The following is a 15,951-nucleotide window of genomic DNA, read 5'->3' as shown; positions in this document are numbered from 1 at the left end:
ACTTGGCATTTACTCTTAAGAGGCAGCCACTGTGTAAACACCTTACAAAATCAATTCGTAAAGAAGCCCACAAGAACATTAAGGAGCTTACTTGCTGCAGTTCTGCAAATTGCTTTTAAGGATGTCATAGTCGGTACTGAACAGAGGCCCACTGTCCTTTAGCATAGCTTTCTGGATGCTGTACACATGGATGCTGGCAGTCACAGCTAGCTTGGACTTCACTGCTACAAGTCAACAGGAAAAGCAGTCTGTTAATACACAACTTCATAGCTTGTGGGGACTTTAACAAGAAATTCTTCTGCACTAAAACCATTTGCTCTCTATGGTGGTCCAAAAACTCTAAAAGGCCAAACAGCTACATATACAGTGTAACCTAAGCCTCTGTCTGTAATGGGACATGATGGTGTTGAGTCGTTTCTAAGTACAGCACCTGTGAGGCTATCGCTCATCCACAGACAGTCGGCCAATAGTTATTAATGATGGTGATGCTGATGATGCTTTGTTTTCAACCAGTTAAAGATAATGAAGTAATCTCTACCTGAGAAGACTTAAGTTACATGTTCCAATTACAATTTAGAGAAAGCAACTACATCATATTATTACTAATGAGCTGAGTCTACAGAGCAAAATCAAAAGACTATCACAGGAACAAACTGTGGGGTCTACAAGGGAAGACACTGTGCCTAAATTGTTCCCTGTCCCCAGTACCTAGCATAGAGCTTGGGACATAGTGATCATCACAAACGGCAGTTTCTTAACATTTCCTTTATCGACAGAGAAATTTTTATGCAACTTTATATATATAAAAAAAATAGGTACACAATTCAAATATTTACTGATAGTAAGTCATAAAGAATTTTATTTTAAAGCAACCCTTGGACATAAATATAATTTTATTACTTATTAAAAATGAAAACAAATTTAACATACTAATGAAACAAGTGTGTGTGTCTATTTTTACACAAAGAATTGAAATCTTGGCTGAATATTTGATACTGCAGAACGCAGAACACATCAATGTTTTTTAGCTAATCAATATTTTGCTTTTACAATCATCAGTGCTGACAATGCCACCACTCTGCAGCAATACATAGTACAAAATAGAAGAAGCATATTTAGGCCATTTCAGATTACTGGAAACCCTGTTCTAATCCAAGCTGAAATTTACTGATTAAAAATAAATAAATAAATAAAATGACTAGCAACTCAAATAGCAGTTTTTAGAATCAAGTAATCTAACATAAATACGATCCCCCAACATATTCATCTGATACACAGTAAGGAACAATGGTGGGAAAATATTGTTTCCCATAATAAAAACATGTGTTTCTACAAGGGCACAGAAGTTTGCACATACAGTAAAAAGACTGCAGCTGAGAACATCCAACATAGCATGCGTCATACACAGGCTCCAGTCTGGGCCAAGGTATCTCAGCCATGTTCACTGGTGCTGCATGACAGGATGCTGCACAATGCGAAGAGCACTCACTGTGTGTTCAGAACCAAGGCTACAGTCAAGTTCCATGATGCAACATGAGTGGTACTGCCACAAAACCCTCAGAGTCATCATGTTTGATTCTGAATTAAGTTTTGGTTGTCATGAACTCAGTTTGGTAATCTTTTTACAAGCCCTAGATTCAGTTATTCAACCCCACATGGGGTCATGACCCACAGTTTATGGAATCATGTCACCTGGAATAGTGACAATTTTTGTATGCCTGTCATGAATCTTGAAATCCTGTCATAGATGTACTTTATGTCAGCTGCTACTAGCCTTAAAAAATGCAAGTCAGGCAAATGTAAGAAGATTTTAGCTTTCAGAAACCATTAATAAAAGGAATATAAAACTCTTTTGATTAAATAGCCAAATACACTCTATTGCAGAGTGTGCCCAATCAATGCCATAAGTGGAAAAGCAAAAAGCCTTCTTAGCGACTCAAACTCTTACCTTCCAATTTATCTTCTCTCACTACTGCAACCTTGTGGCACTGCGAGGAACAACACTTCATCAGTGGTGAAGTCACAGAGCTTGGGATTTCAGTTTCCTTGACAGTAACTCAGTTATGCTTAGCTACGAAATTAGAAAACACTGGGTACCCTGAAAATACACTACAGTAGAGGGCAGTCTGACTTCCTTTTAATTTGCATATTTTACAGCTTCTCAAAAAAAAAAAAGAAAGAAAGAAAAATGAAAGGCCAGCCTCAATACTTTCATGAAACAGAACTATATCTCAAATCACTATAAGAACAATTTTTAGTAAATGATTTAATGACAAATACTATATAATCTATAGAACTAGAAAAAAGTTAGATCTGTCTCACACAATATTCAATATAAGTTCTAGGCACTACCCTAAGATTAACTCAACATCCAGGAATAACTGAAATAACCTTAAAAGAAAGCCTTTTTTTTCCTTATTGCAACTTTTAAATAATACAGCAAACAAGTCTTTTCATTAAATTCTCAAGAGCACCCCAGGACTTAATCATGTTACATTGGAAAGGCATGCCTGTTTTTCCTGCCAGATACTAGCTGTTTTTAGAAATCAAGAATATTGACTAGCAAGTAAGGCATCTGCAATTAACCTAAAACAAAAGAAAACTGAAAAGAAGCCATTTAAATGAAAATAAAAAACTTTAAGCAAAGTACAAAGACAAATGAAGAAAAAACTAAACTAAACTAAAACTTGTATCACAAAGGTCATACAGCTTCAAAACATAACACAAAGACGAAGTGAGGAAAATGAAGAGCTTTTAGAGAACAAACAGGAAGTGTGAGAGAGACAGGAAGTGTGAGCAAACAGTTCACAACCAAAAGTCAGCAGTGGTCCTGCACGGGGCCGGGGGCTGCGCTAGCTTGGTGAGAGTGAGAGCAGAGCTATTTGCCGAGCCCATTATGGCCCAGCAGCACGACCTCCAGGAATGTAGCCCCCAAACACTAGCAAAGCCACAGAGGCCATATCTGTGGCAGCTGCTCACTATGGTACCAATGTAACAGCCAAGATGGTCAATAACCCAACAAGGAACCCATGAACCAACTCGCGTAGCAATGCAGCCCTTATGTATCTACAGGAGGAACACTTCTATCACTAAATGATTAGGGTGGACAGTTTAAAAAGCTGAGCTCAAAATGGGCTGTAAAATCTGAGAACATTTATCTAAGAAAAAGGTCATAGAAATATAGTTGTTTCTATTAAAAGCATATACAAGAACAATATATAACAAAACCAGAAGGGAAAGGCAAACCCAATCCAAAAGCCACCTACGTGAGACACCAGGGAACCAACAAATTAAAAGCAAAAGTGAAAACAACTGAGTTTAAATACAACTTTAATTGGTAAATTGCCACAATGAGGGATTAGGTGATTTAAGTAGGATATATCCTATAGAAAAATCTGCAAAAAAAAAAAAAAACCTCTTTAGCAATTTTCAGTAATTGTTAGTAAAAATATTTATTTTTCATATTCCTATTCCTCTAAATCTGGTATTTGACTAAAGCAACATACAGTATGCCAATGTTAGGAACCACCAAAATTCATAATATAGAAGAGCAATAAAGGTCAAGTAAGCGTTTTTGTTTGATTGGTTTTTAGGAGGCAGAAACTCACACTATGCTCAGGCTGGCCTCTAACTTAGTAATCCTACTGCCTCAGCTTCCCAAGTGTTGCGGGTGACAGGCGTGAGCCACTGTGTTTAGAATCAAAGTACACTTTTGTTTGTTTTAATAATGAGGGCCAAACCTTGCACATTCTAGGCAAGCACTCCACCACTGAGATATCTCCCCAATACTTTAAAAAATGCTTTTCAAAAATGTAGTCACAGATTTGAATTAAGAAAATTCATCTTTTTTGTGTGTTTTTTCTTTAAAAAAATGAAGCAGGGCAATAGCTTAGGTGGTGAAACACTTGCCATGCAAGCATGAGGATCTGAGTTCAAGTCCCAGCTGAAAAGACGGGCGTGGTGGCACCACTTACAACTCTAGTGCTGGGGAGACCAAGACAGGAGGGTCCCAGAGGCCACTGGCCCCAGTCTAGCCAAATCAGCAAGCTTTTAGGTTCCAGTGAGAGACCCTGTCTCAAAAAACAGAGCAGACAGCTCCTGAGGACTAATACCCAAGATTGCTCTCTGGCCTTCACATAGCCATGCACACGTGTGCGTGTTTACCTACACACATATGTATGGATGCATGCCCCCACACACACATACGTGTACCTATAAACACCTGCATGATCACATATACAAATTAGATGTTCTTCAAAACGTCACATTCTGCAAAACTGCACTCTAAAAACGACAGGGCTTATGAAGAAAAGCATTAGGAGCTAACCATTAAAACACTGCAGATTTGTAGTACAGCCTTAGGGGCAGTAATTAATTCACACCTAAGGAAATAATCCTGACAGGCAGGCAGCTCAGCATGGCTAAGTGCTCCTCTGCTTGGGGCTGAAAACACACAGGCGCAACAGTCGGCATGGCACCTTGCTGGTGCAAAACCAGTGCAGACCAGATCGGAGCCACGACTGCACTGGGCACCTGGTGAGGTGACGTCCCAGCAAGTCCAGCGTCACAAACCTCAAGCCTGACAGACATAAGCTGCAGATCTTTGCTCCCTTTTAGAATTTTATTTCATGTTTTTGAGAGGTCTTGTGCAGGTTGGCATCAAAATCTTGACTCCTCTGCATCAGCCTCACAAATGCTAGAATTATGAGAACGTACTACCACACTCAGCTTCAACAAAAGTTCTTCATAGAGGTCAGGGGTGATGGTTACACCTTTAATCCAGCGCTCGACAGAGGCAGGTGGATCTCTGAATATGGAGATCAGTCTAGTCTACTAGCCAGGCTGTATAAGTAAGACTTGTCCTTAAAAAAAAAAATTGGGGGGCTGGAGAGATGGCTCAGTGGTTAAGAGCACTGGTTGTTCTTCCAGACTGGTTGTTCTTCCAGGGGACCTGAGTTCAATTCCCAGCACCCACATGCTGGCTCACCACCATCTGTAGTGAGATCTGGTGCCCTCTTCTGGCCTGCAGGCATACCTGCAGACAGAACACTGTATACATAATAAATAAATATATCTTTAAAAAAAAAAATTCTTCATAGAAAGATTCCAGCTTGCAATTTGACTATTTTGTAACCTTTGGCAAATTAATAAATTAGGTGATTTAAAAAAAACGTGCCGGGCGGTGGTGGCGCACGCCTTTAATCCCAGCACTCGGGAGGCAGAGCCAGGTGGATCTCTGTGAGTTCGAGGCCAGCCTGGACTACCAAGTGAGTTCCAGGAAAGGCGCAAAGCTACACAGAGAAACCCTGTCTCGAAAAACCAAAAAAAAAAAAAAAAAAAAAAAAAAAAAAAAAATCATTCTCAACCAAAACCCACTACATGAAAAGCTAATGAGAACTTGTAACGATTGAGCAGACCAATCTGACAAGCCTAATTAACATAAAAAGAACCTATTAACCCGAGGTCCTCAACCTGTGGACTGCAACCCCTTTGGGGGGGGGGGGTCACATATCCGATATCCTGCATATCGATTCATAGCAGTAGGAAAATTATAATTATGAAGCAGCAATGAAAATAATTTTATGGCTGGGGTCATCATGACATGAGGAACTATATTAAAGGGTCGTAGCATTAGAAAGGTTGAGAACCACTGCCCCAAAACACTTGAGAGTTTAAAAAGCATGTGCCCGCCCTGAGGAGGCCATGGAGTTAGTAAGAGATCAGCAGACCTGATACCTGCTCTGTGGCTGAGATGAGAAGGCAACAGTACCCATGCTGGTGGACGAGGTACCGGTGGGACTAAAGAGAAGAGGCTATCCACACCTATACAGACTCTCAGCCCGGGGCCTCTGTGCTGCACCAGCAGCTAAGCCTTCAGGCCCATCCCTCACCAATGGGCCACCCTAAGTGACCTATCAAAATGAGTGCTCAAATTAAAAATAAAGTCAGTTCATTTTTCTTTTCTCCTTTTTTTAACACTTGAGTTTGTGGCTTGAAATTTGAACAGGATGAAAATTAAATACCAGTGTCCTCGATATGTATTCAAGAGGAAAAAGAGGTCCAAGGACCACCACTCTCTAATGTCTCATTTCCTAGGTAACCATGTACTAATGAGTATCTTATCACAGCCAAGACATCACCTAAACTTTCCTGAGTGTCAGATTTAGTTTAGAATCTCAAAATAAGGCTGGGCGGTGGTGGCGCACGCCTTTAATCCCAGCACTCAGGAGGCAAAGGCAGGTGGATCTCTGTGAGTTCAAGACCAACCTGGTCTACAGATCTAATTCCAGGATAGCCAGAGCTGCACAGAGAAACCCTATCTTGGGGGGAAAAAAAAAATCCTCACTCTCTTCAAGAGGTACTTTAAAACTCCCACACCACTCAACCTTGCTTCTTTCTCCTGCTAGCTCTAATACTGTTTGTATCTCACACACACAAAGGCTCATTACGAGAGAACTCACAGAATGTCCATTCTGTATAAGGCTGCCAGACACCAGGTAGGTAACATGCAACTGAGCACCCGAGTTTTCCTTCCGCTTCCTTTCAACATATTCATAGAGCATCCTGTTCCAAACAAGACAGAAATGATTCGTTAGCATGCATCTTCGCCTCATCAACTCTTAATTCATGACTTCAAAGACACAGATAAGAAATCTGACAGCTCGCTAAATAGCACAGTTTTTTACGTACTGAACAGGCACATTTCTAAAAAAACAACAGACAGATTTAGATGGAGCATGGAACTGGAGCCAACTTGTTTGAACTGGCTCAGTGACCCAGGAAGTAACTGAGACCAATCTAGAAATATGCCAAGAGGGACAGAACCCATAGCCAAACAGTGGCAGTGATTAAGTAGCAGATACAACAGTGAGTCATTATCTAGCTATGGGATCCAGAATAAAGTTGTCTAGGCTTCATATCTTGAGGCATAAAAGAGAAGGGCCATTAATACATGAGTAATTCTTATAATCCGAATTCATACAATGTCTACAAGCCTCTACTCTCAAAGAAGCTGCAAGTCTGTATGTGCTTTTGGAGGACAGAGAAGCTTTGGGGTTTTCAGTAATTCTATCACATTGAACATTTCAAGCTATCATATACATGAAGACAAGTATATATCCACCTCTGACACTACTGAATTACTTAGAATCAGATGTTTCATGACTAGAATATAGCAGGTGCTTACACCAGGCAGCATCCAAAATGTTCATTTAGGTGAGTGACAGAGCCACACATTAAATGCAGAAATGTTGCTTACAGTAAAATCTTTACTCACTTTTATCCCAACCACCCAAAATACTAATATTTGACTCCCCTCAATAATCTAGAATTTAACAATAAAAAAATGCTTATCATTTGTCTTTATTTCAATAAATATTTAGCAAGCTTATATCACACTTCAGTCGAGAACAGCCAGAAAGTCAGAAATTCTGAGAGCTAGGTCTAGTGGCACATGCTTTTAACCCTAGAGAGAAAGGCAGGTAGAGCTCTGTGAGTTCAAGACCAGCCTGGTCGACATAGCGAACTCCAGGTCACCCAGAGTTACATAGTAAGACGGTATCTCAAAACAGCCAAAGAAACCTCACCCTGACTGTTGATCACTCTCTTCTCCAGATGCCCCTCAGCCTCCACGACACGCTGCCCAGAGTCTCCTGCTGCATGTACGCCAGCTGTTTCCTGCAGTTTCTCTGCCTTCCTTTCCTTACTGCAGGAAACTGTCTTAGCCATCTTCTTACTGTTTTAGTGTGATCAGTCACCCCAGTTAGCCCGTGTCTAAGAGCTTTCCTGACATGGAATATGGTTGGTCACCTCATGGCACTCTCCGTGGTCTATTTTATTCAACTCCATGGCTTCATTTTTCCCTGATGACATCATCATTTGTTCAAATCACCTTAGCCAGAAATCTGGGCATCATTACCCTTTACCTCTCCTTCTGCAGTGAGCTGCCAAGTCTCATTAGCTCTCCCTCCCAACTAATTCTTGCCTCTATGCCCTCCATGCCTCTTGACTGGACTATTTCAATTCCAAGTGTCAACTGCACTCTCTTCTCACCATCATTATCTGTGAGGCTGTCATAGTGAAGTTTTAAAATGCAAATCAATAACAAAAGCCAGAAGATTAAAAAAAAAAAATCAAAACTTTACTGAGTGGCCACTTAAGTTCTAAGCAGTGAACAAAGGCATCCAAGCTCCTACCCCTTAGGACCAGCCATCTCTTTCATAGAGTGTAAGCTTGAAATGGGTAGGAATTTGAATCAGAGATCTGCTTGCCTGCCTTTTAATCCTGAGGCAAGTTGAGTTCGAGACCAGCCTGGCTTACACAAAGAATTCCAGGCCAGCTAGGGCTATATAGGTCTCATCACTGAATTCTTCATCAAGACAAAAGCTCAGAACTACCTCCTACTCCACGCCGTCTCTAACACAGCCAGCCCAGCAGAGCACCTCTGCCTTCTGAGTGCTAACAGAGATTATCCCATGACAAGTATTATGACACCTCTAACTACTTTGTTTAAATGGCTGCCTTTCCCTAGACCATCAGTTTCCAGTACAAAGTGTGTCCCATCTGCCAGTTCTGTGGATTCTTCCACCGTGTTCTCTCATGTTTCCCCCACTGCAGTGATGATGTTAGAAGGGCAGATGGGGAGGTGGACTCAACTATTGATGCTCATTAGGACCGTGCTAGAAGACCCAATAGGCAAGTAACACGTCCAAGGTACTCTTGAGCACATCAGCCAAACACAGTCTTTTCTCCACAGCTCTTGATTTTGTATTCTGCACAGGTTTCCCAGTTTTCCTATTAGTTTTTTTCTCACTTGTTTTTGTTTCGTGTTTTCTAATTAACCTATTTCCTTTTCTACTGAGAAGTTCAAAATAAGTCCTTAAAAAAGGAATTTACACATACTTTAATACTTTTACCTCATTTAATAAAGCCAAGTACTCTATTTCTGACAACAAAATGTGAAATAATCTTGTTTTATAATTTATTTGTATTTTTATGTGCATTGGTGTTTTGCCTGCCTGTATGTCCATGTGGGGGTGTTGGATCCCTGGAACAGGAGTTACAGACAGTTGTTAGCTGCCAGGTGGGTGCTGGGAATTGAACTAGAGTCCTCTGGAAGAGTAGCCTGTGCTCCCAACCACCCGCCAAGCAATCTGTCCAGCCTCCATAAAATAATTTTAAAAATGAGTGACAAAACATGACTTCCTACAGAATACATTTCCTACACATAGGATGAATTACAGCCTCCCCTTTGAGACCATTAATTTTTCTCTTCTTATCAGTTCTAATCATAATTTCCCCCAGGACTAACTCAACTTTAGTCCTCCATAATATTTTCACAATCTGAAATTATCTTGTTTAATTCAATGAGAGGATCTTGTCTGTCAGAGACATAGACTAAAATAATACTAAAAAAAAAAAAAAAAAAAAGCTGGGTGTTGGTGTCACACGCCTTTAATCCCAGCATTTGGGAGGCAGAAGCAGGCAGATCTCAGTGAGTTCAAGGCCAGCCTGGTCTACAGAGTGAGTTCCAGGACAGCCAGGACTGTTACACAGAGAAACTCTATCTCGAAAAAATAAATAAATAAATAAATAAATAAATAAATAATTATAATACTTTAAAAAAGAACTGAAATTAACCCCCTGGAACTAGAGTTACAGATGTCTGTGAGCTACCATATGGGTGCTGGGAACTGAACCTGGGTTCTCTGGAAGAGTAGCCAGTGCTCTTAACTGATGAATCAACTCTCTAACCCCCTCTGGGAGTTTTAAATAGTTCAAAATTTTTGATCATGTATCTGTCGGATTGCTTCCATTTTACTAAGTGGGATGATTTCTGAATTGGCATGAAATGTCTTTCCTGCTTTAAAAAGGTAAAAAACAAACAAACAAACAAACACTGATCCTGGTGACGGCTGTTCAACTGTGAAAACATTACAGTGTATACTTTCCATGGGTAAACTGCTTAATGGGTGAACAGTTCGAATCTATTCTATAAAAGAATTAACAGAATTGAAACCTGAAGGATAAGGCAAAAACTGGAAAGGAACATTCCAGGCAGAGGAAACAGTACAAGCATCATCTGTTGAAAAGCATGTGTACCTAGACTACAGGAAGGAGGTATAGAGCATATGAGGTGAAGTTGGGCACACAGGCAGGAGCCCAATGGTAGGCTAGAACAATGCATCTTTACTTTCAAGTCTATTAGGTGAATACAGTAGCAGTTATTCATATTCAAACACTTAGCACTGAAAATAAAGCACAATCAGTTGTGGTGCTCAATGCCTTTAATCCTAGCACCAGGGAGACGGAGGCAGATCTCTGAGTTCAAGGCCACCCTGGTCTACTTGCCAACCTGGCCTACACACACAGTTCCAGGCCAAGCAGGGCTACACAGTGTGGCCCTGTTTATGCACAGACAATGGGTAAAGCTCTTATATGTGTCCACTCCCAAAGTTACTGCAGCTCTTAGGTTTAGGTCAAAGCTGATCTTGGGCAATCTTGGTAAAAACAGGTCTAAAGTTACCTCTGGACTAACAGTTTCAGGTCTTGAAAGCTTAAACATCACAGGTAAAATTAGTCTCCTATACCCATCTAATGTTAACTCAAAGCCCAATTGGCCTGTTCTAGAGCACAGGGGCTTTCTAAGACATGTACCTACCACTAAAGAACAAATAAAAATCAGACCACCCAGGAGCAGGACAAACTAGACCAGGCATTTAACTCATACATGATTTCTCAAATGGTTAACCAAGTCTTCCTCTTGGGATTTAGAAACACTCTGTACCTTTGCAGACCAAACATTCTAACACTGATTAAAAGTTGTCTTTTCTCTTTGGGCCTCAAGTCAAATCTGCTTTAAGAATAACGACAACAACAAAAAGATGTGGCAGAATGAAGAGCAGCGCTCTGGCCATCCTAAGCACTCGCTTTCACTTAAATACTCTCATATCTTTAAATTATACTTTGTGTGTGTGTGTGCGCGCGCGCATTCAACAGCTCACGGGTGGAGATCAGAAGATCACCTGTGACAGTCTGTTCTTTTCTTTCCACTAAGTTCCTACAATTGAACTCAGGTCATCAGGCTCAACAGGAAGCACTTTTGCCCCCTTGAGCCAACTCACTGGCTCTAGTTCTCATACTCTAGTCTGTCAGACAGCTAATGTCAAACACATGTTGTCCTCTGTCATAGCTTCAGGTGGCAACTTGACACACTCAGGAACAGGGAACCTGAACTGAGGAACGGCCTCCACTGGATGGGCCTGTGGGCATGTCTGTGGGGAATTTTCTTAATTGTTAATTGGTGGAGGAGGGCCCAGTCCGCAGTGGGCAGATGGTCCTGAATTGTATAAGGCAGCTGAACAAGCCAAAGCCAATAAGCTGTGCTCCTTCATGTGTGTTTCAGTTCCTGCCTCGTAAGACAAACCCCTTCCTCCCCACGCTGGTTTTAGTCAGTGCTTATCACAGCAACGGAAACCATTATGAAAATATGGGCCAAAGTTGGGCCTAACAAACACATGTGAAAACATGAAGATCTAAGACAATAAACACGTAGATCTGAGCTATAAACAGGACTGGTTAACCCATTTAATAAAGCTGAAATAACGAAGTGTATTAGTTACTTTTCTGTTGCCATGACAACAGACCGTGACCAAAAAAAAAAAAAACAAAAAAACGACTGATGGAATACAGTTTATTTGGACATACAGTTCCAGAGGGACAAGAGTCCATCATGGAAGGAGGTGTAACAGGCAAGGGAGGTTGAGCAGGGAGCAAGAGCTCCTATCTTCAAATGTGAGCATAAGCACAAAACAGAATGTGAACACAAAGTGGGGCGAGACTATAAACACTCAAAGCTGCCTCTGGTGATGTACTTACTCCAGCAAGGCTGCACCTAAACCTCCCCAAACAGTGCCACCAACTGGGGACTGGAAGTTCAAATATATGAGCCCATGGGGGATCATTCTCATTCACACCACTACACAAAGTGATGTTAACCATAGGCCAAGGCTGGAAAAAAAAAAAATCCAGCAAAATTATCACATTTAGCCAGGCAGTGGGGGTACATGCCTTTAATCCCAGCACTCGGCAGGCAGAGGCAGGTGGATCTCTGTGAGTTCAAGGCCAGCCTGGTCTACAGAACGAGTTCCAGGACAGGCCAAAGCTACACAGAGAAACCCTGTCTCGAAAACACAACAACAACAAAACAATTATCACATTTGTAAGCAAGTCCCCTAAAGGAGAGAAGAACAGGGCTGGGGAAAGGAAACGGTGAAGGAGTCGGGTACTTGCCATGCAAGCATGAGGACCCAGGGTCAGAGCCCCAAACCCAAGCAAAGCAGGATAAAGTAGCCTATTTCTGTAACTCCAGCTCTGTGGTGTGAGGGAGGCAGACAGAAGCCTCAGAAGGTGGCAGGCCAACCAGCCTGGTACACACAGCAGAGAATCACAAGAGCTCCCATCTCAAACAAGCTGGAAAGGTAGGAACGGAGCCCAAGATCATCCTGACCTTCCCATGTGCTCTGTGGCCTATGTATACACACACACACACACACACACACACACACACACACACACACACACATTTCAAAAGAAAGACAAAAGTAGTGAAAATAATATTCTTTCCTATTAACCCGGGGGGAAGTCGGTTCTAACCTAAGAGTTCTATGAGCATTAAAAACAAAGTTTAAGAACATTCCAACATCATTACCATTAGCAGTAAACGGGACTTACTGTTTCGCCTGGTTAACGTGAACTCCTAATGTGTAACTGAGCCACTTGTAAGTTACCTGGAAGAAAAAAACAATTTCCAAGGTTGTATTAGATGATCCCAGAGTACAGACGAATGCCCAGAGCCTGCTCCGAAACACTCTTACTCTCGGATGATTATGTCCTGTAAACTACAATAGATGTCCGTTAGAAAACCATCTATGTGACAAGTAAGACCAAGATGCTTATCTTACAAATACTAAGATGGTTCACAGATTGACCAATGCAAAAGAATCTACGAAGGTGGGTCAGAGAGATGGGCCTGTGGGTAAGGGGACTTGCTACCATACCCTTAAGAATCTGCGTTTGGTCCCCTGAATTCATACAGTGGAATGGGAGAACTGGTTCTTGATATCCACATGTGTGCCATAGCAAGCATGCTCTCACATACTAACACACACACACACACACACACACACACACACACACACAATGTAACAAATGTTTTAAGAATCTACAAAGTCAAGCCAAATATAAGCAAGGACTCATTTCACTCACACTCCTTGTTTCACTTATGTTTTCTGTCTTTGAGAAGCCACCACCTACAACAATCCTAAAATGTATCTAAAAGCTAGATGATTTGAAAGCATATAACCCAGGAACTTCTCAGCAAACTTGCAGCTAGCTATACAGACGTTAAGGGGAACGGGCGGTGTGGGGACCAGAAAATGAGTTAAATGGTTAAATGTGGTATGACAGATCATTTTGGGAAATAGAGGCACTAAGCCTCCACCCTTCCTTGACCTAGTCATGTCTGTTCCGTTTCTTCCCATTCTAAACGTTGCATTCCCAATAGGGAGACTGATAGCGACTGGGTAGAGGCAGGGTGGCATGAGAGGAGGAGCCAGACCTAAGACTCAAGACTTAGCCCTCGCTTACTAACGGCCCATAAACAAGCTATTTGCCCCTTGGCTTCAGATTCCACTTCCAGGGATAACCCCAGCAGCCTGCCTGAGAGAGTGGGAGACGGAAGTCACTGTAACCAAACTGTGCCCATGGGCTCAGAATGGCAAAGTTCCTTCACATCCAGGTCTTTCTGGATCTTTACAGCAGCCCGGAGAGGCGGGTCATGCTGCTTTCAATATTTAAATTTCCAGGAAGACGAAACTGTCTCCGGAGGACAAACCACCCGTCAGTAGCCCAGCTAAGACGTCGTGTCTCCTCAACCGCACACTCGGGGCTTGAGGGGCCCGCCACCGGACCGGGCACGGGGGAGGATGCCAGGGAAGCAGGCTCCGTGCCCCCCGCCCCCCACGCCCAAGGCCCGCCGACTGCGGAGCACGCGGGAGGCTCTCCCGCCGGGACTGTGTCCCGCAAAGGGGCGTCGCGGTGACCTGTGCCCCCCCCCGGCCGGTCCCCACGAAGCCACAAGCGCCGGGCTCGAGACCCCCCTCCCCGAGCCCCGGCAGGCCCAGGACCCCTCACGTTCGCCTGGCACGCGCGTGCCCCCGCCCCAGTCCCGGCTCCTCACTATCTTGTTCTGGTCCGTGACGAACTCGTCTATGTTTTCCAAATAGAGCTGTTCCGCCATGGTAGTGCAGCCCCCCGAGCCCTTTGCTCAACTCCCGCCGGCGGGAAACGGATTCGCTCACTCCCGGGTCGCGGGTCGTCTCCCACGGCAACCGAGGCGACGCGCTACGGCGGCGGATGAGGGCCAAACCACTGAGCGTCCAGCCAGGGCTGACGTAAGGGGAAACTTGATTTAGACCGGAAGTAAGGAGTGCAAGCTTGGTTGTCCGCGTGCACCTGGGAGCTTTCCAATCTCTCTGTCACTGGTCTACTGACTCAGGACCATATATTTCACTGCTCTGAGCAAGTTTTTCCACTGGGAAAGTGAGAAAAATACCTCTTGCTGTTTAGCACTGGAACTCAATGGTAGCTCACTTTCCTAGCCAGAGTTTCCTTCCCAATGCCTAGGGTGGTGGTGTGAACTAAACTCTAGAAAAGAAGCCCTGTCTTCGTGAACAGCTTGGCTGATCAGCATTTTAATACTGTGGAGAGATTGGAATGTTGCAGATCCAGAGGCTAATGGCCTATCTTTGGCTAGTTCCAGCCCTCTGGAACAGCCCTTCCTTACCCATTTCTGTATGGGAATTATCACCTTGTGACTTAATGGATAGGAACCTTTGGAATCTATTAATTTAGCAAACCACTAACTTCCACCAACCCCAAAGCTAAGAATGCCATCAGATAGCATCTTGATCCTAAAGGGAAGCTTCCCCCACATTGATATACCCGCCTCTCTGAATGTATTTTAAACTTGGTTTGTGACTTTCATTGCTCTGTAGAACTATAAAACTTCATGAAACTGCTTCCGCATTGGAACATGAAGTTTGGGGTAACCTGGCTGTGGTCACTCAAAATCACTCCAGAGTAAAGTGTGTCTCATTCCCTTTAAGATGAGAGATATGAAAAAAAAAAGAAAGAAAAGAAAAAGAAAAAGAAAAACAGTCAAGTCCCAGGAGTTAGCTCAAGTTCTTTCTGATATTGGGAAATGTGTTTACGGGTTTCAGTGTGCATCATAGCTAAAATAAAGCTTTAAACAATTAACTTCATGTAACTAGAAAACAAAGAATTGGATGGTTAGTTAAGATAATTGGACTGAGCTCTAAAATATGGAAAGTGAAACTAGGAACCTGTTTTGTGGCAATTACAAAAACTACTGCCTATGTAAACGGTTATGGCTGAAAGGTTATGGACAATGGGGTAAAATGGGGTGCCCCATCCACCTTTATTCAACAACAAAAGATTAAGCAGGTGTTCTAAGTGCTGCTTCAGCGCTGGGCACAGCAGTGGGCAATAGTGACAGGCGGGTGAAGGATTTCCATCCTGTTCAAATCCTTCCAAAATAAGAGAGTGGTGAAGGTTTCCGGAGGAGGATGGGGAGGAAGACTGTCTCAGATTGCTCTAGCTACTGACATGTTGGGAGAAGAGGCCAAAGGGAGAAAGGACTGGGAGGAGCCAGGACCTGCTGGGCCCGCTAAACTGTGTAACGGAACACACAAACATTATTCCTGGGAAAACTAGGGAAAACATCATTAGATTGGAGAATTTCTACTTAAGTTTTTGTCAACAGTACACACCACACACACAAAATCCTTAATAATCGTCTTGGGCCACCGTAGTTCAATCCTGTAGTATTGAGGATAAGAAACAGGCCATGGAGGTAACCTGACTGGGTTT

General features: G+C 42.7%; 1 protein-coding gene across 1 annotated transcript in view; it reads right to left on the bottom strand.

Annotated features, from left to right (window-relative positions):
• The window catches only part of Pold3 (DNA polymerase delta 3, accessory subunit), a 41,742-nt gene extending 27,333 nt beyond the window's left edge, over positions 1-14,409 (bottom strand). Inside the window, exons 1-5 of the mRNA XM_059270598.1 lie at positions 14,240-14,409; positions 12,733-12,788; positions 6,462-6,564; positions 1,949-1,988; positions 92-224 (exon numbers count right to left, since the gene is read on the bottom strand). Coding sequence (XP_059126581.1) covers positions 92-224; positions 1,949-1,988; positions 6,462-6,564; positions 12,733-12,788; positions 14,240-14,299 — 392 coding nt within the window. The 5' untranslated portion in view covers positions 14,300-14,409. The remainder of the gene's footprint in view (positions 1-91; positions 225-1,948; positions 1,989-6,461; positions 6,565-12,732; positions 12,789-14,239) is intronic.
• Between the last annotated feature and the right edge of the window lie 1,542 nt (positions 14,410-15,951).

This window comes from Peromyscus eremicus, chromosome 1 (genome assembly GCF_949786415.1).
Source record: "Peromyscus eremicus chromosome 1, PerEre_H2_v1, whole genome shotgun sequence".
NCBI lineage: Eukaryota > Metazoa > Chordata > Mammalia > Rodentia > Cricetidae > Peromyscus > Peromyscus eremicus.
Note: the sequence above shows the minus strand (reverse complement) of the source record. Positions and strands in the feature narration are given on the sequence as shown.